Raw genomic sequence first — 22,781 nt, 5'->3', positions numbered from 1 at the left:
TACTTGGTGGATTCCTCCGATTGTTTAAATGGATTTGACTCCTTATACCCTCAGTCCGGGTGGGTACAGGAGGATCCTTGTCACAATTAACACCTGACTTCCAAAAAAAACAGGGCATCATTAGTCAGTTACTCACCATTCCAATGAGTGATAGAAGTAAAGTGAACAAGGGCTGCTTGCATCTCATGCTGTATTTAACTTGTGGAGCTTATATGGTGTGACAGTGTTGGGATATCCCTTTATGCTCTGGGCAAGGAGAGTACAATCCAAATTTTATGACAGACATCCTGGTACAGCACAAAGGGGCTGGTAAGTACAGCAACTACAAAAATGGTGGAAGAACTCGAGATCATTTTATTTCCTTTTTTGTGATTCATGCTATGGATGACCATGACACTGTGATCAGTCTGGTATTGACTTTTGAGATCTGCAATGCTCTCAGTTGATAGCATTGATAGAGGGAGACCTTTCTTATCTAGGTACCCTGTACAGAAAAACATATCCTGCAGTGCAACTCCATCCAGTAGAAATGTAGACTGATGTGTAGAATTATTTGTGCTGGATACAGAAATATAAAAATGGCTTGCAGAAACCTATTGAAGAGATGCCTTTGCGTCAGTCTCCTGGTAGGTGGAAGCCAATTTCTGCTATAGCACCAACAACTCTGCAGGCTGTCTCTGAACTGGCACCCAAGAATTTAGTGATATTGGTCCTCAATGAATGGATCTGGGCAATGCTCCAACAGCACTTGGTGGGGTTTCTTCAGATGCACAGTACAATGGCACTGGGGGCGCTTGTGTCAGTTGTGACTCTACCTCTGCCTGCCCCACAGGCCTCTCAGCCTGTGGTTCGGTCATCAATGTTGGTGCCACATGGGGCACTGGCGTCAATACCTGCCCATGCGGCTACGCCCTTGACCTCTGTGGAGGAAGGTTTTTTTTAGAGTCTAGAGGCAAGCCTGCATTTTGGTGCCATTCCAGACATGGATATGGTTCATCTTGTCGGAGGCAGGTGCGGACTCAGCATTCCCATGTGGAGTATTTTGCTGACTCCGACTTGGGACTGTTCACAGGAGTCTGATGATGATCCACGGTAATTCTTGGAGGAGGAATCCTATGGAATTCCAACAGACTCTTCTTCTCTTGAGGGGAGACCTAAGTCTGCACCTGAGATCTACCTGTATCAGAAATGGTCTTCAAGGGTTACAATGCAGAGGAACTGAAAGAAATCTCAGTGAACTTGAAAGACATACTAACCCAAATTGACAAATTAAAGAGTAGTAAATCCAAGGGTACAGAAAGAACTTAAACATGAAATTGCTGATCCGCTGTTAGTAATCTGTAACCTATTGCTAAAGTCATCTGTAGTATCTGAAGATTGGAGGGTGGCAAATGTAACACCAATTTTTGAAAACTGTTCCAGGGGTGATCTTGGAAATTACAGACAGCTAAGCCCGACTTCAGTGCCGGGCAAAATAGTGGAAACTATTATAAAGAATAAAATTACAGAACACATAGACAAACATGGTTTAATGGGACAGAGTCAAAACTTCCCTTAGCTGGGATTCAGTCAAGGGAAGTCTTGCCTCACCAATTTGCTTCATTTATTTGAAGGTGTCAATAAACATGTCGATAAAGGTGAGCCAGTTGATATTGCGTATCTAGATTTTCAAAAAGCTTTTGACAAAGTTCCTCATGAAAGACTCATGAAAAGGTCAGGGGATAGGAGACAATGTTCCGTTATGGATTAGGAATTGATATGTACTTATGATTAGTGGACAGAAAACAGAGGGTAGGGTTAAATGGCCATTTTTCTCAGTGAGGGAGGATGAATAGTGGAATGCTATAGGGATCTGTACAGGGACTGGTGCTACTTAACATATATATAAATGGATCTGGAAACTGGAACGACAAGTGAGGTGATTAAATTTGCAGATGACACAAAACTATTCAAAGTTGTTAAAACACATGCAGACTGTGGGAAAATTGCAGGAAGACCTTAGGAAACTGGAAGACTGGGTATCCAAATGGCAGATGAAATTTAATTTGAACAAATGCAAAGTTATCCACATTGGGAAGAATAATCCAAATCAAAGTTACCTGATGCTAGGTCCACCTTGGAAGTGAACACCCAAGAAAAAGATCTAGGTGTCATTGCAGACAATACGCTGAAATCTTCTGCTCAGTGTGCGGTGGCGGCAGACAAAAAAGCAAACAGGATGCTTCTCCCTTTGATATTCCCCTTTCTCTGGCATGAGGGAGGTAATATTGCGGGTCTGGCTGCCAGCCAGAAACATACTTTGGAAATGGTGACTATGCCCAAGAAAGGGAAGAAGGTGAATGCAATGAGAGGCAGCAAGTAGGCCACACTGCTGGCATGGTCTGGGCTGCTAAGAAATGAGGTTAGCAAGTAGTAGTAAGCACTGCTGGAGCTAGTGACAGCGAAGAATAGGGTGGGCAACAAGAAGCAGGTGGCCATCTGGTACTTCAAGCTTCTGAAGGCCAGCAAGTAGATGGATGAGGTGAAGATGCTGACATTGAAAAATGCTATGGTACAGCAGTAGGGCCTACCGTACAGGTGGAGCTGAATGATAAACAGCCCCAGTACCACGTCCATGTCTATTAGCGGGAGAAAGATGTAGCAGTTACTTCATGACTAGTCCACCGATCAGATAATCAATAGAAGCACAATGACACTGACTGGCAGTGCCTAGTGCAATAAGGAGGTCCACATTCAGGGCTCCAGTACCACTGCTGACTAAAGCTCAAACTCTTCCTGCACAGCAGGTGGAAAACAGCTTGTTACTGCTAGTATTATGGGTCTACTGTTCCCTGTGCAGGTCAAACCATAATGAAGCTGAAAGAAAAGTAAGCAGGCAGGAAAGCAAGGAAGGATTAACAATGATACCATAAGCAGATGACAGCAGATAAAGACCTGTATGGTCCATCCTGTCTGCCCAACAAGATAAACTCATAGCATAAGGTATGATGTGATACTACATATATATACTTGATCTTGATTTCTCCATACCATTTTCAGGGCACATACCATTGAAGTTTGCCTGGCACTGGCATATCTGTTCAGCCACAATAAGGGCACAGAACGTAGAAATCTGCCCAGCACTGGCCTTGTTCTCCTGCTACTGAAGCTGAATCTGTCCAGCCATGATCAGGGCATAGACAGTAGAAGTCTGCCTAGCACTGGCTTTGCTTCCCAATCACTGGTGTTGCCATTTAATCACCACTAAGCTTGTTTGGTTCATGCCTTCTATACAGGATTTCTCTGTGTTTATCCCACATACTTTTGAATTCCGTTACCATTTTCATCTCCACCACCTCTTGCGGGAGGGCATTCCAAGTATCTACCACCCTCTCCACAGAAAGTACTTTCTGACATTATTCCTGAGTTGGACCCCTGCAACCTCAATTCATGACAAAAGATAAAGGATTGAGCTGGGATAGAAGATTCAGAGACAGCTTAATTCCAGAGTCTAAGCAGTTGGGGTCAAGCCCCGAAGATTCAGGAAGAAACCCTAAAAGTTGGAAGGGGAAATGTGGTATCCTTACACAAAAGAGGAGCTGGTTTCTTTTCATCTGGCAAGAATACCTTCAAGTTGACCCCGTGACATACCTCCCCTTGCCTTTGTGGCACACACAGGTATTGTAACACCCTGGTTGAGAACCACTGAATTACAGTGTCATGACAATCCTACAGTTACATATCTTTCCTGCTATATATTTTCACAAAATACCTCTAAGATTACATCAAGCATGACCACCACTTTTGGAATGGATCACCAGAATACATATATTTCACAAATGACTAAGCAACTGTGAGTCTTCTACAATTAAAAAACTGTAATTTCTAAAATTGAAATCAGATTTTAAATTTTCCTTAAATGTTTTATAAAAGTGAGCCAAGTTTAAAGATGCCATCATGAATAGCAATCATAACTTGTATTTACATTTTAAGATCATTCTTGTCATCATCAATATATGGAGATAACAGATAATGACCAAGGTAAAATTATGTATAATCATACCTGATAATTTTCTTTCCATTAATCATAGCTGATCAATCCATAGACTGGTGGGTTGTGTCCATCTACCAGCAGGTGGAGATAGAGAGCAAACTTTTGCCTCCCTATATGTGGTCATGTGCTGCCGGAAACTCCTCAGTATGTCGATATCAAAGCTCCATCCGCAGGACTCAGCACTTAGAGAATTACACCCACAAAGGGACACTCTGCCCAGCTCACCACCGCCGAAACGGGGGAGGGGAATTAACCCAGCTCATCCCCACACAAGTGGGGGAGGGGAATCCGTCCAGCTCATCCCCGCGGAGCGGGGGAGGGACACCACACCCGCCGATGCGGGGGGATCTGGCTTATCCTGCAACCGCAACCGCGGGAGGAGCTGACTGACCCTAACACCGCCGAAGCGGGAGGGGTACAAAGCTGCCCTACAGCCGCACGAAGTGGGAGGGAGTGCCGGCAGAATTTTAAGTCTCAATCCAGCCCCGTAAAACGGAGGGGAGAGGAATGCAGCAGCTCACTGTAACACAAACTCGTCTTAACTCTTGAAGAATCCAAGTGAAAAAAAAACTTGAACACGAAGTCTTCCTGAAGTAACTGAAGACTAAACTTGAACCTGAAATGCAACCAGAATAAAAACAGTACAGATATCTGGGAGGGGCTATGGATTGATCAGCTATGATTAATGGAAAGAAAATTATCAGGTATGATTATACATAATTTTACCTTCCATATCATCAAGCTGATCAATCCATAGACTGGTGGGATGTACCGAAGCAGTACTCACCCAGGGCGGGACATTGAAATCCCTGACCTTAATACTGAAGCTCCAAACCGGGCCTCCGCCCGTGCAGCCACAGTCAAACGGTAATGCTTGGAGAATGTATGAGCCGAAGCCCAAGTTGCCGCCTTGCATATCTCTTCCAAGGAGACGGATCCGGCCTCTGCCATCGAAGCCGCCTGAGCTCTCGTGGAGTGAGCCTTCAGCTGGAGAGGCGGCACCTTCCCCGCAGTCACATAAGCCGCTGCAATGGCTTCCTTGACCCATCTTGCCACTGTAGGCTTAGCAGCCTGCAGACCCCTACGAGGACCTGCAAACAGGACAAACAGATGATCCGATTTCCGGAAATCATTGGTCACTTCCAAGTATCTGATGATGACTCGTCTCACATCCAGATATTTAAGAGCAGAGTACTCCTCTGGGTAGTCCTCCCTACGAAAGGAAGGGAGACAGAGCTGCTGATTCACATGGAAGCGAGAAACAATCTTGGGCAGAAAGGAAGGCACTGTGCGAATAGTCACTCCTGCCTCAGTGAACTGCAGAAAAGGCTCTCGACATGAGAGCGCCTGGAGCTCGGAAACTCTTCTGGCTGAAGTGATAGCCACCAAAAAGACTGCTTTCAACGTCAGGTCTTTCAGAGATGCCCTCGACAAGGGTTCAAACGGCGGCTTCTGCAATGCTCTTAGCACCAGGTTGAGATTCCACGCAGGCACCACTGAGTGCAGAGGAGGGCGCAGGTGATTAACTCCCTTGAGAAAGCGCACCACATCTGGCTGCGAAGCCAGGGAAGCACCCTTCAGGCGGCCCCTGAAGCAAGCCAGAGCCGCTACCTGGACTTTAAGGGAACTGAGCGACAGGCCTTTCTCCAGACCTTCTTGCAGGAACGCCAACACTGAAGAAATTGAAGCAGTGAAGGGAGAAAGTGAGCCTGCTTCACACCACGCTGCAAAGATACGCCAAACCCTGGCGTAAGCAGTAGAAGTAGAGCGCTTCCTCGCTCTCAGCATAGTGGCGATGACCTTGTCTGAGAAGCCCTTCTTCCTCAGACGCTGCCGCTCAATAGCCAGGCCGTAAGACCAAAGGGGGAGGGATCCTCCATCACCACGGGACCCTGATGTAACAGGCCGTGCTCCACTGGCAGCCGCAGAGGATCGTCGACTGAGAGCCTGATCAAGTCCGCATACCAGGGACGTCTGGGCCAATCCGGACCCACCAGGATTACCCTGCCGGGATGCTTTGCCACCCGGTCTAGCACCCTGCCCAACATGGGCCAGGGCGGGAACACATAGAGGAGCTCTTGTGTCGGCCACTGTTGGAGAAGAGCATCTACTCCCAGGGATCGAGGGTCCCGTCCTCTGCTGAAAAAGCGCGGCACTTGGCAATTGGCCGATGACGCCATCAGATCTAGGCTCGGCTGGCCCCAGCGCTTCGTGATGTCCAAGAACGCCTGAGCAGATAGCTGCCACTCTCCGGGCTCCAAGGTATGGCGACTGAGAAAGTCCGCCTTGACATTCATGACTCCGGCAATGTGGGCCGCTGAAAGCTGCTCCAGGTTCGCTTCCGCCCACTGGCAAAGATTCATAGCCTCCTTGGCTAGAGGGGCGCTCTTGGTACCTCCCTGGCGGTTGACATAGGCCACAGCCGTGGCATTGTCCGACAGGACCCGTACAGGCTTCAACACCAGTACCGGGATGAACTCCAAAAGCGCCAACCGAATGGCTCTGAGTTCCAGGAGGTTGATAGACCACTTTGCCTCTGCAGGAGACCAGAGCCCCTGCGCTGTCCTTCCCAAGCAGTGGGCTCCCCAGCCCGACAACGAGGCGTCCGTCGTGACGACAATCCACTCTGGGGTCACCAGAGGCATTCCCGCAGACAACTTGTCTGTCTGCATCCACCAGCTCAGCGCCTTGCGCACTGCTGGATCCAAGGGAAGGCGCACAGCATAATCCTCCGACATCGGAGTCCAGCGCTGCAGCAGGGAGTGTTGTAGTGGTCTCATATGAGCCCTGGCCCAGGGCACTACTTCCATCGTGGCCGTCATAGAGCCCAACAGCTGCACATAGTCCCAAGCCCGAAGAGGAGAGGCTACTAGGAACTGGTCCACCTGAGCCTGAAGTTTGACAATCCGATTGTCTGGCAGGAACACTCTGCCCACTTGGGTGTCGAATCGAACTCCCAGATACTCCAGGGACTGAGTCGGGCGCAGCTGGCTCTTCTCCCAGTTGATGATCCATCCCAGGGAGCTCAAAAGAGCAACTACCCGGTCCACAGCTTTGCCGCACTCTGCATAAGAGGGGGCTCGGATCAACCAGTCGTCCAGATAAGGATGGACTTGGACTCCTTCCTTTCGCAGGAAGGCCGCTATGACCACCATTACTTTGGAAAAGGTCCGCGGAGCAGTAGCCAACCCGAACAGGAGGGCTCTGAACTGGAAGTGTCGGCCCAGGACTGCAAAACGCAGAAAGCGTTGATGAGGAGGCCAGATGGGAATATGCAAGTATGCTTCCTTGATGTCCAAGGATGCCAGGTACTCCCCTGCCTTCACTGCCGCTATAACAGAGCGGAGAGTCTCCATGCGAAAGTGCCGCACTTTCAAGGCCCGATTGACCCCTTTGAGGTCGAGGATAGGCCGGACAGAACCTCCTTTCTTTGGTACCACAAAGTAAATGGAGTAACGCCCCTTGCCAAGCTGATTTTCTGGCACCGGGACGACCGCACCCAGGCGGATCAGATTGTCCAAAGTCTGCTGCACTGCCACAGCTTTGACCGGAGACTTGCAGGGAGAGAGTACAAACCCGTCTCTTAAGGGTCGGCAGAACTCTAGCTTGTAGCCGTCTCTGATGACTTCCAGCACCCAAGCGTCTGAAGTTATTGTGGTCCACTCGCCCAGAAACGAGGACAGCCGTCCTCCAATCTGCACTGGGGCGTGGACCAAGACCCCGTCATTGGGTACGAGACCCTGGGGGAGGACCGGAGGGAGCACCTCCGGGACGGCGGTCTCTGCGAAAGGAATGCTGCTTGGGGGAGAAATTCCTCTTAAAGGAAGAGGGGGCAGAAGAACCCGACCTGCCCGGGTGGTACCGACGGGCTTCCTGAAACCGTCCTCTGGAGGTACCGGGACGAGCACTAGCCCGAGCCCTGACCTCTGGTAACTTCTTGCCCTTAGACGTGCCGAGATCGGTCACGATTTTGTCCAGCTCGACCCCAAAGAGCAGCTTGCCTTTAAAAGGCAATCTAGCCAGGCGGGATTTAGAGGCGTGGTCAGCAGACCAATGTTTCAGCCAAAGCCACCGCCGCGCAGAGACTGTCTGAGCCATGCCTTTAGCTGAGGCTCTCAAGACATCATACAGCAAGTCTGCCAAATAGGCTAAGCCCGATTCCAGGGCCGGCCAATCAGCCCTCAAGGAATGATCCGAGGGGGAAGCCCGCTGCACCATAGTCAGGCACGCCCTGGCCACATAGGAGCCGCAAACTGAGGCCTGCAAACTTAAAGCAGCCGCCTCAAAGGACGACCTTAAGGCCGCCTCCAATCTTCTGTCTTGGGCGTCCTTTAGGGACCGTGCCACCTTCCACCGGCAATGCCGTTTTCTTAGTCACCGCAGTGATTAAAGAATCCACGGTAGGCCACAGCTAGGCCTCACGTTCACTCACAGCCAAAGGATAGAGGCGGGACATAGCCCTAGCCACTTTAAGGCTCGCTTCCGGGACATCCCATTGAGCCGAAATTAAGGTGTGCATGGCATCATGCACGTGGAAGGTTCTAGGCGGGCGCTTCGTCCCCAGCATAATGGCAGAGCCAACAGGGGCTGAGGGAGAGACGTCCTCCGGAGAGGAAATCTTCAAAGTGTCCATGGCCTGTAACAACAGGTTGGGCAAATCCTCTGGGCGAAAAAGCCGCGCTGCAGAGGGGTCATCCGCTCCATCCGAGCGTGGATCCGTCTCCTCCAAGGAATCCGCAAAGGACCGTTGGGAGACCTCAGACACGCTGCCCTCATCTACATCGGAGGAGACAAATTCCTCCAAGGCCTGGGAATCAACCCGAGGGCGTTTACCTCTGGGAACCTCAACCTCTTTACCAGACGAGGGAGCAGGGGCAGCGTTGTGCATGAGGAAGGCCTGATGCAGCAGCAAAACAAACTCGGGGGAGAAACCCCCCAGACTGTGCACTTCCGCAGCCTGGGCAACAGCCCTAGGCGCACCCTCAACCGGCGCTCGCAATAGCGGGGGAGAGACATGCTGCGCATCCAAAATGGCGTCCGGCGCGAAACTCCGCGAAGGAGCCGCGCGGGAAGAACGGCTCTTAACTTTAGCCGCTTCTGTGCCGTCGCCCAAATTAAGGGCGTTCATGGCATTAATGTCTCCAACCTCAAGGGCGGCCCAAGAAGAAGCCGTCCGAGCCGCGTGGCCGGCCAAGATGTCGGAGGCGAGGAGCGGGGGATGGGCGTTTATGGCGGGAAAAACCGCCACGCCGGAGGAAGGACCGGGACATTCATCGGTCACGAAACTGTCACCCAACAAGGGCGAATCAGGCTTTAAGACCCCCGCATCCCCTCTAGAAGCGCTCAAGCGACCCGGGGTGCGACCCTTTGCGCCCTCGCCCTCCGACGCCAAATGCCACGAGGAGAAGAATCGGGGAACCCCCTGCCCGCTATAAAAAGGTAAAAATTACCTGCTGTCCGCTCCGAGTTGTAACGACCTGGTGTCCCAGTGAGTAGCTGCAATAGACGCTTAAATAAACGTCGAAATAAACGCCTTTAAGGACGTTCAAAAATTTTTTTTTTTTTTTTTTTTTTTGTAAACGGAGCCAGCGGGAGGGGGGAGAAAAGGAGGGACCTGGCACCACCAGGTTTGCACTTGCTCAAAAGAGCCCTCAACCCCAGGCACTCAACAAAACCTAAAAATTAGGCTTGGAGGCCTAGCCAGAGCTGCTGCTGTGTGTGACCATCACCTGCTGAGATAGAGAACATACTGAGGAGTTTCCGGCAGCACATGACCACATATAGGGAGGCAAAAGTTTGCTCTCTATCTCCACCTGCTGGTAGATGGACACAACCCACCAGTCTATGGATTGATCTGCTTGATGATATGGAAATTAACCTTTGCAAGTCAAACCTTAACCCTCTCTCTAAAAGGACAAAGATAAAGAAGATTAATGAATAGAGAATTTTAAGGGATGTAGATCTGGGTAATAAAGAGAAGTCTAAACAAAGTGAGCAGCAGATTATATTACTATAAGTTCTGAGGAATAAATGCTGTTTCCAAATAAACCCTTAACTGAGATCTGCTGAAGGAATTATAGAAAGGAAAACTAATTTTGTACATGCCATAGAAAGATCGTAGTTAGAAATATTTTAATGGCATTTTTCATTGATAGATAAAACAGAAAAATGAACAAAGTGCAATCACTGAAATTGCAAGGCCCAGAAGTCCAAATGAAACAGCATTATGAAATCCACTCCAGCTCTGAAGATGCCAGAAGCAGAATGTCTGAACATGCAGGATCTCAATGTTAAAGAATTAATATGACAAAAGGACTGCTAATCTTTCCTGGCTATAGTTTTTGGTTGAACTTCTAAACTTACTTATTGCTACTACTACTACTACTACTATTTAGCATTTCTATAGCGCTACAAGGCATACGCAGCGCTGCACAAACATAGAAGAAAGACAGTCCCTGCTCAAAGAGCTTACAATCTAATAGACAAAAAATAAAGTAAGCAAATCAAATCAATTATTGTGTACAGGAAGGAGGAGGGTAGGTGGAGGCAGGTGGTTACAAGTGGTTATGAGTCAAAAGCAATGTTAAAGAGGTGGGCTTTCAGTCTAGATTTAAAGGTGGCCAAGGAAGGGGCAAGACGTAGGGGCTCAGGAAGTTTATTCCAGGCGTAGGGTGCAGCGAGACAGAAGGCGCGAAGTCTGGAGTTGGAAGTAGTGGAGAAGGGAACAGATAAGAAGGATTTATCCATGGAGCGGAGTGCACGGGAAGGGGTGTAGGGAAGGACGAGTGTGGAGAGATACTGAACTTTCATGATTGAACAAAAATGCTATTACTAGTTCTCCTAAATACAATTGTTCATTTGTAACATGCAATTCATTCATTCATTCAAGTATTTATATACTGTTTAGACCTGAGCGGTTTACAGTTTCATTGTACAGGTACTGGGTCTGGCACTAGTGGGCTCACAATCTAAGTTAGCTTAGCGGAGTTTAAAAAAGGTTTGAACGGCTTCCTAAAGGAAAAGTCCATAGACCATTATTAAATGGACCAGGGGAAAATCCACTATTTCTGGGATATGCAGTATAAAATGTTTTGTACTTTTTTGGGATCTTGCCAGGTATTTGTGACCTGGATTGTCCACTGTTGGAAACAGGATGCTGGGCTTGATGAACCTTTGGTCTTTCCCAGTATGGCAATGTTTATGTATTTATGTACTTATGTAGTACATTGTACTACTGTTTTACCTGGGGCAAAGAAGGGTTAAGTGACTTGCCCAGGGTCACACGGATCTGCAGAGGGAACTGAACCTGGTTCCCCAGAATCTCAACCCACGGCTGACTCAGGTAGACACTCTTTTTACAGTTTTACTTTTATCAGCTGAGAATCTTCCTGGCTAGTGACAACTTTTATTTTATTTATCTTTGACATGAGTTTTCTCTTGCTGTTTTCAGCTTACAACTCAATCAGAAAGCAGACCCTGTTGGGCTATAGTGCTAGCAGCATTCATTCACAACTACATAGTGAATTCTACCCCATTCCACATTCCTTCTTAACTCACTTGGCCCAGCAATTGAACTGACGGTCCTTGGCTAGGAGCTATGCACCAGGGTCTCTGAAACTAAGCAAGTATCAATGAATGAGACTCCCTCCTCACCCCAAGAGATGTAAACGCTGCTTCCATAATATTGCCAGCTGACATGGGGAACGGAATATCTGAATAGAGAATCTAATTAGGAATATTTACTTTGCATAGCACAGCCAAGGGGTCAGCCCACAAATTTATTTTAATATGAGGTTTCAGTTGATTTTATTAATGACTAAACAATGAAAAGACAGGAGAGAGACAACAAATGGCAGCCTTTTCCACAGACAAATGTTCTACCAGCAGGAGTCCAATTATTTGTTATAATAATCTTTAGCTTGTAATGACTAGGAAAAAGACTAATAATAAAGATTGGTGAGAACAGATGGAGTGGTGTTGTTAATTATAGTCACTTAGCTGTATCAGACCCCATGAGTTATTACTACCATTTCCCACAAGAGATGAAAAGCAGTCACTTTTAAAAAGGATGGTGCATAAAAAGCTGTGTCTATTAACAACCGGGGATGTACCAATCTGCATTATAATAACAGATTAAATAAAGTTTATATACACACAAAAAATAAAAATTAACTAGAATATTCATGGTATAGGAATTCCACTGCTTGAGAAATGTAGTAAATTAAAGCCATGATTATAACAAAAAACTGATTGCACATAAGCAAACTTAAAAGAATATTTTACCAAAATTTTGCGTAAATTCTGACATTTTCTGTATTTTCTGTGATATGGTTTTTATCTTTTAGAGATTTTTAAGAGTTCTAACTACATGATGGGAAATTCTATAATTTAGGTGCCCACATTTACATGTCCCTTGTGCACATAATGTACAGAAAACTAGCACTTATGCATGATGCATGTAAGTGGACACTTATCCACAAAAGTGCCAGCAGAGTGCCAAACTGCTATTCTGTAATGGCATATGTAATTTATATAGGGGTCCTTTTACTAGGTTAGTGCATGCTAAATGCCACACAGCCCACTGTATACCTATGGGCTGTACAGCACTTAACACACACTAATTCATTAGCATATGCTAAACCTGTTAGCACACCTTAGTAAAAGGACCCCATAGTGCTTAAATGAAAGGGGGCATAGACATTGGCGGACTGTAGGTGGGACACGGCTAGGGCTCCCAGTTAAGCATGTGATCACTGTAAATTATATATGTCCCACGCAGGATGCAGAGATTCTTCAGATCCACACCAACAGCAAAACTAACAGTGAAACTAACACAAATAGAAAAAATGTCTTTTATTAAAATATCACCCGACATGGTCCATGTTTCGCCTGCACAGGAGATACTTAAGGGTACAGTACTAAAAATAACCATAAAATCATATGAATATACATAACATGTAGAATCTACAAATCATAAAACATGCAAAATATGAGGGAACCAAGTAATGGAAATGTGTGCATATTCAGCATATAACAAAACTTTTACAACAAATATATTCACATATATAAAACTCATAAAATCATGCTCAATAGTTCAATAAATATTAATAGCTCAATAAATATCCAGAACAAGTAATAAAATGTGAATGAAAGTAGTCTGTGCAAGCCAAAAGAATCAATACCAAACATACTGTAAAATCTTACTTAATAAATTGTGAAAAATTAAGATGGAACCTCCATAATGCAGCAGTGGGTCAAAAACAGATAAAGAGTGACAGAACAAAAAGGGGAAGTAAACACAAACAATAGTTCTATATACCAACTGAGGTCGTGTAAAACACTGGACACTCAAGAAGTGTGTCAGTAGTTCTTCTATGGGTTGAGGGATTTGTGTGAGTGGGAGCGTTTGTATAGGGGTAGTAACTATATGAAGGATGTGTCTTTGTGGTGCATGACTGTTAGCAATGGGTATGGTTGTGGACTGTGGGCCATTATGGGCACAGAAGCGCCTAAGCAGTATAAGTGTGTGTGTATACATGGATGAATGTTAAATGGAGTTATATAGGTGAAGGTTTACATGTGAGGAAAGGTGTGCATATATATGTGAGGAAAGGTGTGCATATATATGTGAGGAAAGGTGTGCATATATGTGTGTGTACGCATGCATGGGTAAGGGTGTTAACTGGCTCCAGATCTGCCCAACAGGGTTGATCCAAACCTGGGTTTACCCCATTGCATGTAGCATTTGTAATTCTGCTTTCCCAATGGCAGTCTCTGAAAAAAGTTGCTGCATATTTGAAAAGCGCTTCTGCCAATGGTTCAAGTGGTGGCTACAAAAGGCCAAGTAGTACTACATTCAAATCCAACTGTCATAGAGGGGACAGCTGGTTTGGTGTTTATTAAGCTTCTCATAAGCAGATGAGTGGAAATTGATTTGTTCTTTATTGGAACATGGTATTCTGAAATTGCAAATAGATGGAGAATCACAGAAGCATTTTTAAGATCTGAGAAGTGTAGAGAAAGTGTATTACTACCTGCGGAATGGGGCAGGGGCGTATCTGAAAGTCGGCGGTAGCGGGGGCCGAAGCCAGAGTGAGGGGGCACATTATAGCCCCCCCCCCCAGCCGCCGCCGCCATTTCCGACCCCCCCCCCTGCCGCCGTGGGTACCTTTGCTGGTGGGGACCCCAACCCCCACCAGCCGAGGTCTGCTTCCTCCTGCCGCTGCGAGGTTTTTTAAGTTCATCGGGATTCGTCCTCCGTCACTCTGTGCTGCTATTCAAAGAAGCTGCTAGCTGAATGCAGTTTCGGACTGAGTCTGACGTCGCTGCTGCACGTTGTACGTGCAGGACGTCAGACTCATGTACAACATGCAGCAGTGACGTCAGACTCAGTCCGAAACTGCATTCAGCTAGCAGCTTCTTTGAACAGCAGCACAGAGTGACGGAGGACGAATCCCGATGAACTTAAAAAACCTCGCAGCGGCAGGAGGAAGCGGACCTCGGCTGGTGGGGGTTGGGGTCCCCCGCCAGCAAAGGTACCCACGGCGGCAGTAGGGGGGTCCAGGGCGAAATCTGCGGGGGCCCAGGCCCCTGTGGCCCCACGCAGATACGCCCCTGGAATGGGGTATGTGAAAGGGTTATAGTGGTTTGCTGAATTTCTGTGTACAAACAGTTCATGCAGGTTTATAAGATTTTCGAGTAGAGGGTGTCCTTGAAGTGAGGCCAATACCCTGAATTTCCTTGGTTAAGGATAAAGTCTCTATTTGCCTGTCATCATCTAAGCTGTGGGGGGGGGGGGGGGGGGGGGGTCAAGGACTTGATGTTGAAGTATAAGCGCTGTCCTTGTTGTTCTCAGAGGACAAGCAGGCTGCTGTATTCTCACAGATGAGTGATGTCATCTGAAAAAGCCAATTGCGGACTCTGACTAGCGATAGTACTTAGAACTCTCTAGCAGTGTCCCACCACACATGTGCCTTCCTGCCTGACACATGAGTGTGGGTCCCTCAGTCTCATTTTTTCCATGGAGCAGGGAGGATACATTTTGTGTTCTCATCTCAGTGCATGTTTCACTCTTTCACAGTGCCTTCCCTTATGAGTATTTTTTCTGTTTCTAAGTTAGTATTTTTTTATTTGTCTGTTTCTTCTTTAATTTCTCTTTATTTTCATTCATTGTTTTGGCTTTTTCGTGAACTGATAGGCCCGAGCTCTGAACATCAATTTGACTTCTGCTCCTTTTTCAGGTCACAACTGAGGAGTTTAATTTAGCCGCAATTCTTTTCTCAATGTCCCAGAAGAGGCTTCAAGAGGTGTGCCTAATTTAATCAGGTTATTTCTGTGATTAACCTGCACTCTTGGTGCATCGGCTGCCTTGGGCCTGAACACGAGCCTAACTCGTGTTCTCTCTGTTTAAAAATGTAGTTGAGGACACACAGGTCACAGAAGGTCCAACAGGAGAAACATTTTGGATGCTCAAAGGCCAGTACATCGTCATTGGCAATGGAAGCATAGACCTCGATGGCTGCTAAGACTTCAACATCCACTGGGAGAACACTGGCATCGAGAAGGTCTCCACTTCTCTCGACATTGGGCACTGAGAACAGGCCCCAGGACTGGACTGCATCGGACCCAACACTGAGGAGATGTATGAGTTCGATGTCATCCTCATCGGCACTGAGCATTGGGGGGAAAGCCCAAGAAGCACAAGCATCGGTCCTCACGTTGGCTCCCAGGTTATTCATCAATGGGTATTCATCAAGTGTCCAGGAGTAGTAGTGACATATTTACATAGACTGGGAATATATGTGTTTCCTTATCTGGATGACTGGCTGGTCAAGAGCACATCACAGAAAGGGGCGTCAGAGTCAATGTGCCTAACTATTCGGGTGTTGGAGCTCCTAGGGTTTGTCATAAACTACCCCAAGTCCCACCTTCGCCCAGTTGAGCAATAGGAATACATAGGGGCCCTCAATAAATTGCAGGCTTGGGCTTTTCCCCCAGAAGTGAGGGCAGATGCCTTGACAGCACTGGCCTCGCAGGTCCACAGCAGCAAGCAGGTCACAGTTCGGTAATTTAAATTAATGGGCCACATGACCTCAGAAATGCATGCCACTCCCTTGGCACGGCTCCATTTCAGAGTGGCCCAGTGGACCTTAACTTCCTAGTGGTCTCAGGTGGCTGGGAATTTAAGGATAAATTACCTGGCTAAAAAAGGCAGGATCTAATACTTACAATTAAATTTCAGGATCCAGCAGCCAGCAAGAATGCCCAACATGCACTTCATGGTATTAAGAATGGGTTCATCTGGAACAATGAGGTGAGTCACTGAAACAGTCAACAAAGAAAATGAGAATTATTATTAAAATATAGAACATAAAAGCCCTGAGGAATATCAAAATTATCATCACAATTAAAACTTCTTTATATTCATAACAAAATGCTTTGTCTCAATAAGTAGGTCTTGCTTTCCACATTATTCACAAAAATGTTGCTACATTTTACTCACAACAAGTCATCTGGAGTTCCAGAACACACCTCGTCACACACCTTATAATCAAGACCGGTTCTACATACTATATTCAGCCTTTAGTTTAGCCACACCCATCTGTTTATCCCCCAAACATTCATCTACCCATCTTTCTATGTGTCTATGGGGCTCATTTTCAAAACACTTAGACTTACAAAGTTCCATAGGTTGCTATGTAACTTTTAAGTCTCTGTGCTTTGAAAATATGCCTCTATATGTCTCAATTGCACTTGCCTCCTTGGCTGTCTGTTACAATGCTTCATTGTATCATATTGACATTATGAGACACAGCTCTACCTTACCTGAATGCTCTAATGTGGGCCTATTAAGATATGCCATCTGTATTGTGCTACCAAAAATAATATCAACCCACAATCCCAATTTCAAACATGCATATATATTAGGTATGGACCACCGGTGGTGAGATTCCTTGAGAAGCACAAGAGAAGATTGTCTTCACCTTATATCTTCATCGGTCCTTTATCCAAACTGTAATCTTTAACCATAAACTTCATGCTTATTATTGATTTTCATTATTCCAACTCCTCTCACTCACTTACAACTAGGAGTAGCCTAATGGTTAGTGCAGCATCCTGAGAACCAGGGGAACAATTCCCATTGCAGCTTCCTTGTGACTCTGGGAAAGTCAACTAAATCTACATTGCCCCAGGCACAAAATAAGTACATAAGAATAGCCATACTGGGTCAGACCAATGGTCCATCTAGTCCAGTATCCTGTTTTCAACAGTGGCCAAGCCACAAGTACCTGGCAGAAACCCAAACACCACCTACATTCCATGCTACCAAGGTAAGCAGTGGCTTCCCCATGTCTATCTCAATAGCAGACTATGGACTTTTCCTCAAAGAACTTGTCAAAACATTTTTTAAACCCAGATATGCTAAGCAATGTTACCATATCCTCTGATGAGTCCCAGAGCTTAAATATTCGTTCAGTGAAAAAATATTTCCTCCTATTTGATTTAAAAGTATTTTCATTTAACTTGAGTGTCCCCTAGTCTTTGTACTTTTTGAAAGAGTACAAAACCCATTTACTTCTACTCGTTCTACACCACTCAGGATTTTGTAGACCTCAATCATATCTCCCCTCAGCCGTCTCTTTTCCAAGCTCATGTGAGAGTTCCATCCCCTTTATCATGTTCCCCTGCCTCCCTCTTATATGGACAGATGACCCATGAGAATTCTACTAGGGGTTATCAGTGTCATTCATCTAAAGGACCTATCCCCGACAAGCTGGCGACCCCTGGAACCCCTTTGCAATGCCCTGCTGAGAGGACGCTGAGGCAGAGCAGCTTGGAGGCCTAGCGCATCAGAAGACGGTGTCTTTGATTCCAAGTAGGGACATTCGGGGGAGCTGCAAGAGCCACGTGGGCCGCAACCCATGCACCGCAGCAGCAGAGGTAGGGTGGATCAGCGGCCCGAAAAAGAAGATTTGCCCGACGCATTGGCAAACAGCGTCTCCTGTCCCGAGCTGGAATGCACAAGAAGCTGTGGGAGCCTCAAGGACCTGACCCGTGCAACTAAGCGGAATAGAACGCCAGAGATGCTTGAATGCAGCCCACAGAAAGCACACTGTGGGAGATGTGGCCCGATGGCCACGGGTGAGCAGACCGGTCAGCCTGCGGAAGGAAGACTGGAGGCGTCAGCGCAGATCTTCCAGGAGTGGTTACGGCAACACCCCAGCCCCAACCACAGCACGCACACACATCCAAGGAAACCCACCATTATGACCGGCACCACATAGCGGAACACGGCTGGGACACCAGCAGTCAAATATCGGATCCGCAAGAGGCGATCCCTATCACAGAGACCAAACAGAACCAGGGAGTCAGATTCAAGAGGAGCTGATGCACAGACAGTTGAGACACTGAACTGTTGCCTACAAACCCTTTCGAGCATGCTGTGAGGCAACAAAGACCCATCACCATAACAAAGAGGAATCAGGTAACTGATACACTAACCAGCTTATAATCGAACGAGAAAAACGCCCAAGTTCCGACCTAAATCGGGAGATGGGCGTTTATCTCACAAAAACGATTAAAGCGGTATAATCGAAAGCCGATTTTGGACGTTTTCAACTGCACTCCGTCGCGGATGCGGACAAAGTTGATGGGGGCGTGTCAGAGGTGTGGCGAAGGCGGAACTGGGGCGTGGTTATCTGCCGAACAGAGATGGGCGCATTTCACAGATAATGGGACAAAAGTATGCGTTTTTAGCTAGAATTTAGGGCACTTTTCCTGGACCCTGTTTTTTCACGAATAAGGCCCCAAAAAGTGCCCTAAATGACCAGATGACCACTGGAGGGAATCGGGGATGACCTCCCCTGACTCCCCCAGTGGTCATAAACCCCCTCCCACCACAAAAAATGATGTTTCACAACTTTTTATTTTGACCCTCAAATGTCATACCCACCTCCCTGGCAGCAGTATGCAGGTCCCTGGAGCAGTTGTTAGGGGGTGCAGTGGACTTCAGGCAGGTGGACCCAGGCCCATCCCCCCCCTACCTGTTACAATTGTGCTGCTTAATGCTTAGTCGTCCAACCCCCCCCGAACCCACTGTACCCACATGTAGGTGCCCCCTTTCACTCCTTAGGGCTATAGTAATGGTGTAGACTTGTGGGCAGTGGGTTTTGAGGGGGATTTGGGGGGCTCTACACACAAGGGAAGGGTGCTATGCACCTGGGAGCTCTTTTACCTTTTGTTCTGTTTTTGTAAAAGTGCCCCCTAGGGTGCCTGGTTGGTGTCCTGGCATGTTAGGGGGACCAGTGCACTACGACTCCTGGCCTCTCCCACGAACAAATGCCTTGGATTTATTCGTTTTTGAGCTGGGCGATTTCATTGTCCATTATCGCTGAAAAGCAAAAATGCCCAGCTCACAACTTGGCGAATAAAACATGGACGTCTAATTGTTTCGAAAATACGCTTGAGTCCGCCCCTTCACGGACCCGTTCTCGGAGATAAACGCCCATGGAGATAGGCGTTTCTGTTCGATTATGCCCCTCTAAGGGAACTAATTAAAAGAAACTGGAACCTTCTGAATTTTTTAACTTAATAGATCGAGAGACACTTGAGCTACACTAGAAACCTCTACTACTCTTTCAGTCACACGAGGCAGGAGACCCAAAACTCAGTCATCTTGCTCTAAAAACAGAGGGCTAGAGAGGAAAAATGTCCCACCACAAACTTTAGAACTTCATCCAAGCTAGCAAAGAGCTTGGCTGCTGGGATGACACTGGTGCTCCCGACCCCGTTCTGGGTGCATTCGGCATGGCTATGATGCGAGCATCTGGTATGGTCTCAGCTGCACTGCTGTGCAGCATTTACATGCAACACTTCTTTTCTACCTTTATAAACCAAAATGAATTGCCAAAGCAGACATCTCTCTGGGACAAGTTTAATAACAAGTACATATCAGGTTCTGGGATTAACTATTTGATTGGGTAACTATCTGTGTCTTAACATACTTCAAAAATGGCTAACGTAAGTATATGGTTACTCTACTATATGATAATACTATGGATAACTGGGTTGCAAGTTGCCTGACTTAATGAATGGAACAAAATCCCTGTACTCATTTCTGCTAGATGACGCTTCCACTATCAACTGGAAGGGCCAAATCACAATCCTCACAACAAAACAGAGTCCAAAATGCTAACAAATAGCAAGAACACAATTTCAAAAATGCATAGACAACTACAAATTGTCAAGTACACCAACATTAAACATGACATATATGTACCTATTCCTATTGGGTATAAAAACTCAAGATCAGCAGTAAATAAATCAGCTATAATTAGAGACAATTGAAATTGAACAACTAGGTATACAGTTTATAACAGAAACATGGCTGCACCTTAAAGATGACCCAGTACTGCTTGACCTATGCTCACCCAGATACAAAATAATACACATCAATAGAACCAATAAGAAAGGATATGGAGCTGCCTTAATATATAAATCTTTCTTTACAGTAGAGCCTATTGCTGAACATTGAAATTCTGGCATGTAAAATCACTGCCAAACATTAACAGGTCAATTATGCTGCATACTTTATCGTCCCCCAGGAAGTTCGTCTAACGCTCAAGATGACTTCATGGATTATGTATCAAATATCTGTACTAACTTCACTGATGTCCTTCTACTAGGAGATACCAATCTGCACCTAGTAAAACATCACACCAACAACACTAGAACCTTAGAAAACTTCTTGAACCAATGGAGCCAGCATTCTTAGTAGACTGGCCACACAGACATCCCAGCACAGCAGTAGGGCACCCTATAGAGCACTACAGTAGACTTCACATAAAAGGCCCTAGTTACACATCTCACTGTTACCCCCTTATATTGTATGGTGAGCCCTCCAAAATACACCACAAACCTACTGTACACCACTATAAAACTCTTATCCCTGCAGGTGTCACCTATATGTGTTATAACCGGTTTCTGGTGGGTTTTGGAGGGTGCACATTTCCCACCACAAGTGTAACAGAGTGCGATATGGTCCGGGTTCCCTTCTCTACAGTGCACTGCACCAGCCACTAGGCTACTTCAGGGACCTACTCGCTGCTCTAATAGGATTGGCCATAACATCTGAAGCTGTCATAGAGGCTGGTACGTACTGTTTCTTTCACATCCTTGGGAGGTGGGAGATGGTCAGTGATCACCAAGGTAGTAAAGAGAGGGTCATGCCTTAAAACCTCCAGTGGTCATCTGGTTATTTTGGGCACCTGTTCATGATTTAGTCGTGACTGAAACAGATCCAGACCAAAACCTCCAACTTGCTTTGTAACATTATAGCAGATAAACTGCATAGAAAAATGTCTTTAAAATGAGTTTTGAAGATAGTGATTTGGACAGTTTTGCAAGAAAAACATCCATCTGCCACTTTTTGGATGTTTTTGTTTTGAAAATGAGCTCCTTAACCAACTCCTGGCCTGAGACTCACCTGTCATAAGGTGGCTAATCCGCAACCTCAGTGAGGGAGCGTTTACTTAGAGAAACCTGCCACTATACCACTCATTCTCTCACAGAGAGGCGCAATCGCCTCCTTTTCCCACTGTCCATTCCTTTTCTTATTCACCCAAGCATCCTTCTGGTTTTTGCTGTCACCTTTCTACCTGTTTAGCTACAATAAGATTATCGGATATGATCACCTCTAAGTTCTGCCTTTCTTTCATGCTCAGAAGTACTTCACCCCTATACTGTACCATTCCCACAGACTTTGCATCCTAAATTCATGACCCTGCATTTTTTTAGCATTAAATTTTGGCTCCAAATTCTAGACCATTCTTTAAGCTTCACAAGATCTCTGTTCATGTTATCTACACCACAGAGTGTCTCTCTACCCTGATGAAAATTTTGGAATCATTTGCAATATTGCTTACAACAATGTTTAAACGAAATCAGGCCCAGAACCGATCCCTACAGCACAACATTGGCAATATCCTTCACCACACAGAACTCTATTTACCATTACTATCTGATGCCTTCCACTCAACAAGTTTCTAACCCAGTCAATCACTTTAGGGACCATACTGAGGGCACTCAGTTTATTTATATGTTGCTTATGCAGAACTGTGTCAAAGGTTAAGTACACCATATCTAACACTCTACCATAATCTAAGTTTCCAGTAACCCAGTCAAAGAAACTAATCAGATCTGTCTGACAAGAGCTACCTCTAGTAAATCCATGTTGCTTTGGGTCCTGCAATCCATCTGATTCTAGAAACCTCACTATTCCCTGTTTTAGAGGTTTTTCCATTAATTTACTCACCAAAGAGGTCAGACTAACTCACTTGTAGTTCCCAACCTCCTCCTTACTTCTGCTTTTGTGGAGAGGGACATCTGACCTTTTCCATTTCTCAAAGACCACTCCCAATACTAATGAAGCATTGAAAAGGTCAGACAGCGGAGCCACCAGAACTTCGTTAAATTCCTTCAATATCCTTGGATGTATCCAGTCCGGTCTCAACACTTTGTCAATCTTTAGTTTAGCTAGCTCCTCACAGTCTTCCAAGGATCATTTAAGGTCTACAACACTTCCATTCCTGTTATGGTTTATTGAGTTTAATACATCACCTTTGCTTAAGCAATAACAAGGTGGTATTCAAAAAGATATAAACAGGGATGGAGTCGGTCCAGAGAGTGGCTACTAAAATTGTAAGTAGTTTTCATCATAAAGCATATGAGGGTAGACTTAAAGATCTTA

General features: G+C 46.1%; 1 protein-coding gene across 2 annotated transcripts in view; it reads right to left on the bottom strand.

Annotated features, from left to right (window-relative positions):
* BARD1 (BRCA1 associated RING domain 1) overlaps positions 1–22,781 on the bottom strand; it is a 169,770-nt gene that overhangs the window by 14,798 nt on the left and 132,191 nt on the right. For both annotated transcript variants that reach the window (XM_030210467.1, XM_030210468.1), the window contains one exon: positions 16,262–16,354. In XM_030210467.1, coding sequence (XP_030066327.1) covers positions 16,262–16,354 — 93 coding nt within the window. The remainder of the gene's footprint in view (positions 1–16,261; positions 16,355–22,781) is intronic.

This window comes from Microcaecilia unicolor, chromosome 7 (assembly GCF_901765095.1).
Source record: "Microcaecilia unicolor chromosome 7, aMicUni1.1, whole genome shotgun sequence".
In the NCBI taxonomy this organism is placed as follows: Eukaryota; Metazoa; Chordata; class Amphibia; order Gymnophiona; family Siphonopidae; genus Microcaecilia; species Microcaecilia unicolor.
Note: the sequence above shows the minus strand (reverse complement) of the source record. Positions and strands in the feature narration are given on the sequence as shown.